Raw genomic sequence first — 6,000 nt, forward strand, 5'->3', positions numbered from 1 at the left:
TTACTCGAGTGACCATTTCCCATGTGATTTCCATTTAGTGACTCTTATCCCACCTACATATAAACTCAATTGGCAGCATTCTTAGGCTGACTGGAGGCTGTACTCCTCCTTGGAAACCTTCACTGAACAACAGTTCCCAAGTTTTGATGACCAGGTAGAACGCCTTGAAAGGTTATCCTTACCACCACAGAAGGTTTCCTACATCGCACTTCATCTTTACCACACCATGTCCCAGTTGCTTGGTGGACTGAGGGATGCCGCAACATGATTCATGGGCAGAGTCATGCCCTTCACATTTTGAACTGTCATCGTACAATGGCGAACCGTATTCGTTGCAAATAGTTCGGGGTAGCAGATATGCTAGCTGGATTGCAGTTGCTAGTTCTTTCAACAGTTTCACTGCCTCTTCCATCTTGTGGGGCAACCTCCAGCAGCTCTTTGGGACCAAAGTCCAGACCCCAATTTCTGGCCTGACCATAGCGGGTGACACCATTGTGAACTTTTGGATCTTACTGCTATCTCCAACACCTTAGGCCACTATTTTGCAGAGATTTCATACACCCTTCTCCTCTCAGAATCATGAATGCTACATTGTTGCCTTTACTATGAGGGTTCTAGATCAAGCTATCACACCCAACAGACAAGAATTAACTGATGAAATTGTAAACGATGTTTTTTAGATAATCATTAAGTGGCTCACTGCAAATGGGCTCTCATTAAACTTTGACAAAACACAGTATATAAAGTTGCACACAGTAAATGGAATGGCACCATTAATAAATATAGACTTCGATCAGAAATCGGTAGCTAAGGTAGTATATTCAAAATTTCTAGGGGTATGCATTGATGAGGGGTGAACTGGAAAAAACACACTGAAGATCCGCTGAAACGTTTGAGTTCAGCTACTTATGCTATTAGGGTCATTGCAATTTTTTTTGATATACATCTCAGTAAATTAGCTTACCACTCATATTTTCATTCCCTGCTCTCGTATGGCATCATATTCTGCGGTAACTTATCATTGAGAAAATGAGTGTTCATTGCACAAAAGCGTGTAATCAGAATAATTGCGGGAACACATCCAATATCATCCTTCAGACACTTGTTTAAAGAGCTAGGGATCTTCACTGTAGTCTCGCAATAAATATATTAACTTAACGAAATTTGTTGTTAACAATCCGAATGAATTCGAAAGTAATAGCAGTGTACATGGCTACAACACTAGGAGAAAGGATGATCTTCACTACTCAAGATTAAATCTAACTGGCTCAGAAGGGAGTAAATTATGTTGCCACAAAAATCTTTGGTCACTTACCTAATAGCATCAAAAGCATGACAGATAGCCATATAGCATGTAAAAGGAAATTAAAAGAATTTCTGATTGGCAACTCCTTCAACTCATTAGATGAATTTTTGGATATAGTAAGTGGGTAATTTCCCCACCCCCACCCTTAAAGAAGTATTAAAAATATTTAGTGTCATGTAATATTTTGTGTAATGTAATACCTTGTATAGACACCTTTTATTAACCTGACACGTTCCACATCATTACGAAGTGTCGTATTCATGATTTATGGAACAGGTACTAATCTAAAAGCTGGTCACTTCATCCCGAACCTCCACCCCATAGCTAGACGATGTTCACATTCAGATGTTGCAGCACCTTTCTCTTGCGGGCAAGCACTTTCTTCTTCGTACATACAATTGCATATGGGCAGAGGGCACATTTCCCAGATGCTGGCGTGAAGCCACTGTCATACTTGTGCCTAAGCCCGTTAAGGACAAACACCTTCTTTTTATTTACTGCCCCATTTCTATCACCAGCTGTGTTTGCAAGATGATGGAATGTGTGATTTATGGTCGTCTGGTATGGTGGCTTGAATCTCACAATCTACTAACCATTGCACAATGTGGATTTTGAGCACGCAGTTCTGCACTTGACCACCTCGTCACTTTGTCAACCCTTTTCATGAATGGTTTTCTGTGGAAATCCCAGAATGTCGACATGCTTTTTTATTTGAAAAAAGCCTACACCACCTGCAGAACGACTGGTATCTTCCGTACTCTATACACATGGGGTTTCTGAGGTCACCTGCCCCATTTCCTTTAGGAATTTTTGAAAGACTGAGTTTTCAAGGTACGTGATGGTTTGGCCTAATCAGACACCTTTATCCGGGAAACATGATGTTCTCCTCAGCGGATACATATGCTGTTCATATGCCATGCCCGGCCACTCATCCTATGCCACCTCCTTTGATGACTCCCTTGACCACCAGTATGGAAAGCATCCATTTTGTCTGTTACCTCCCAGAGTCACTTTCGGCTATTGTTCTGGCTTAGCTTCACACTACCTGCCACGTTCCCAATTGCTGTTAACCCTTCATGATCATGGCTTCATGCGCCAGTCCATGTTCATCTTGGACTTCATTCGCTTCCTAAGGAAACTGCTCCATATTCATTGTATCACTGTAAGTTTCTCAACTTCGGACGTAATTTAGCTACAGTACCTTCGTGTACACAGATGCCTCTTGGACTGATCGTGGTGTCAGATGTGCCTTTGTCATTCACACCACCCATTTTCGGTATCTGCTATTGGAACTCTGCTCAGTATTTACAGCAGACCTCTTTGCCCTCTATCAGGCTGCTCAGTACATCCAGCAACTAAAGGTCTTTAATTAGGTCATGTGCTCCAATTCTCTTAGTGCCCCTCAGAATCTTTGTGTGCTGTTCACAGACCATCCCTTAGTGCAGTGGATCCAAGAAGGCTTCCTCTTGCTCACTCTTGAGGGAACTGCTGTGATATTTATGTGGATTTCTGTTCACATCGGTCTGACAGGAAATGAGGCTGCCGACTCTACTGCCAAGGCTACAGTCGTCCTAACTTGGCCTGCTAGCTCTTCCATTCCTTCCAAGGGTATCTGTGTTGCCGCCTGTCAGCCTCTGATGTCACTTTGGCATCACCACTGATCCTCTCTGCATGGAAGCAAGCTCTGGAGAATTAAACCTCTCCCAACAGCTTGGCCAACCTCCTCTCGGCCCTCTCGCTGTGAGGAGATCATTTTAGATAGATTGCTTATTGGGTACTGTCATTTTAACCATTTCCATTTGTTAGTGGTGATCCCCCACCATTATATGCTCATTGTAATCAACCTTTGATGGTCTGCCATTTCCTGACCGTATGCCCTTTTTTAACTGTTTACATTCTACTGTCTGTCTGCCATTGAGTTATTGGCTGTTTTAGCAAATTATGTGGGGGTGTCAACCACATTTTGCTTTGTATCTGTCATTGCAATAGGTTAAAGGACACTTAATCTTCAGTTCAGGACCTCCATTGTCTCTGTAGTTTTTTTTTTGTTTTGTTTTTTGATCTTTCTCTGATATGATGTCCTTGTTCTTAGGTCTGTTTCCTTCCATTGATTGGGCATGTGGTCACTTTTAACTCCTTTCTATGCATAAGTGTTCTATGGTTATGACTTTGAAAACAAAAAAAAAAAAAAAAATTAAAAATCAGTTTTTGGTGATGCGCCTCAGTGCCTTCTGCATTTCCATCTTGTATCTAAAGCTTCCTCAGCAGTTGTTTTCTATAATGTTCTTGATAGTTACAATAACCAGTTGGGCTATTGCTGCAGCAATGTTGTTATGTTTGGTGGCAGGAAGAGTGTTTTGAAACGTCTGTCTTCTATATCAAGGTGGCTTTCTGTGGGGTGGATCAATAAGTGGATGCATTGTGCAGAATTAACATCAACTTACTTACTTCTTCCCTATGATCCTTTGGCATTTTTTTTTTTTTTTTAACTTCAAGTACGAAAACTGAATTTTACCATTTGTAAAACAAAGTAGCAGTAATCCAGGCCTTTGGTTGATTCTTGTTAAAGATATTGTTATCAACAGAGTAGTATTTTGTGGTTTCCCATAGAGTTAGCACAGTTCAGCATGGTAACATGGTTTACACTAACCTTATTGCCAGGAGCACTACTTTCCCCTTTAGAAGCTAAAGTTGTCTCAGGCAAAGCCTTGCAAACAAGGCCTATCTAATCTGCATTGTATGAAAATTCAGTGCCATAAGATTCTGTATTAAGTTTGAATTTTTCAATAAAATTTTCTACTCGTTTTGGTCCGCTGACAGTTTTTCACTACTTAAATTCAACTCCTGAACACTGTGCCTTGCCTTGAAATTCTGCAGCCAGCTTTAAATGAACACAAACTGTTGATATTCTTGTCTGAAATTTTGTGATTTTGCAAACAGTCAGTCCTGAAAGGGAGTTTCCCAATGCTTGCTGCTGCAAAAACCACTTGAATATGGTCTCTTCAGTCCCTTTGTCCCCCCCCCCCCCCCCTATTTATTATTATTATTTCTTTTCTTGATGATCTTCTGTCTTTATTTTAAGGACACACACAAAATTTAAAATTGAGAAAATGTTTTCTTTTTGTGTCTGAAACTGTGTGTTCCCAAGCTAAACTTCTCAGCCAAGTACTTTGCACTCATGCCTCTGTCTAATTGTTCAAGGACATTTATTTTGTCTGCCAATGATAAGATTATGCATTTACTTTTAGAAGACACATGCTGTACAGTAAATTAAAACGCACACGCAGAACAAAACAAAAGATGAAACATATGGTAACAAATCAGCAGGTATGTTAAGGTCCCGACACAGACTGATTTAGGCCACACTGAATGACGGGCACCACAAACACACTGGTGTGTGTATGCTGCATATACCAATGTTCATACTGTATTCATTATTCACTGGAAGAAAGATTTTATCTTTTAATACATTTACTATAGAATTATTTTAGAACAATAAAGAAAGATACAGTGTACTATATATTGTGTTAACTATTACCAAAATCAAAGATTTTAGCCATACAGTACAAATTTCTTTTTCTTCAAAGTGATCCAGATAATTGGTGACAGACAGCTGGACATAGGATGATTGCAATTCTACTGTACAGATTAGTAAGTCACTTTCGAGAGATTGTAAAATGCCAAAGAAGGCACGTATGTGCCCAGGGGTTGTCGGTGGGGCCAGAGTTTGTGGCTGTGTGTGGTAGGCACTAGAGCTTACAATTGCACAGTGTGTTACTTATAAGGAACTCGTAAATCCAACATTATCACCATATTCACTATTTTGAACTGTTCAGTTGTTTGTATAAAGAGTGCTGATTTGTGTTGTAGAAGTTGTACAAATCAATGTACTAGCTTAGTATTTCTTCTTTCAGAGACTGCGAAGGGCTGACAATAAAAGCATGGAGACTGTGTGGATGAGATGTGCACTCACATGCCAGAGCTGCAAGCTGAAGATATCTGAGGTTCATACCTGTACATGGTGAATGGATATAGTGACACTTTGTATCCAGTGACAGTGCGTATGTTGAAACTGTAAAATTGTATGTTGGAAGTGTTAAGAATGCTGATTAATTGTGCAAATGACAGAACTTCATTAATTTCAAATTCAGTGATACTCGACAACAGATGTACTAGGAGGATCAACTCGCATCTGCCTTAACATCAAGGATAGTGTGAGCTCAGGAGCGCCGTGGTCCCGTGTTTAGCGTGAGCAGCTGCGGAACGAGAGGTCCTTGGTTCAAGTCTTCCCTTGAGTGAAAAGTTTACTTTCTTTATTTTCGCACAGTTATGATCTGTCCGTTTGTTCATTGACGTCTCTGTTCACTGTAATAAGTTTAGTGTCTGTGTTTTGCAACTGCACCACAAAACCGTGCGATTAGTAGACGAAAGGACGTGCCTCTCCAATGGGAACCGAAAACATTTGATCGCAAGGTCATAGGTCAACCGATTCCTCCACAGGAAAACAGGTCTGATATATTCTATATGACACTGGTGACGGCACGTCTGTCACATGACAGGAATATGTTGTCGACCCACCTAACTTGTACACTTGGCTAAAGGAATTTATGCACTTTGTAAGTGCTGGAGGAAGCGAAGTGTGATGAAAATATTTTTGAGACAACATAATTGACTAACAGTAGCGTCGGTGGAGG

The 6,000-nt window shown here is 40.5% G+C and overlaps 1 protein-coding gene across 1 annotated transcript in view; it reads left to right on the forward strand.

Moving 5' to 3' along the window:
- LOC126413176 (uncharacterized) overlaps window positions 1-5,338 on the forward strand; it is a 93,411-nt gene extending 88,073 nt beyond the window's left edge. Inside the window, exon 4 of the mRNA XM_050083071.1 lies at window positions 5,221-5,338. Coding sequence (XP_049939028.1) covers window positions 5,221-5,266 — 46 coding nt within the window. The 3' untranslated portion in view covers window positions 5,267-5,338. The remainder of the gene's footprint in view (window positions 1-5,220) is intronic.
- Window positions 5,339-6,000: the final 662 nt, after the last annotated feature.

The sequence above is a fragment of the Schistocerca serialis genome, chromosome 7 (assembly GCF_023864345.2).
Source record: "Schistocerca serialis cubense isolate TAMUIC-IGC-003099 chromosome 7, iqSchSeri2.2, whole genome shotgun sequence".
In the NCBI taxonomy this organism is placed as follows: domain Eukaryota; kingdom Metazoa; phylum Arthropoda; class Insecta; order Orthoptera; family Acrididae; genus Schistocerca; species Schistocerca serialis.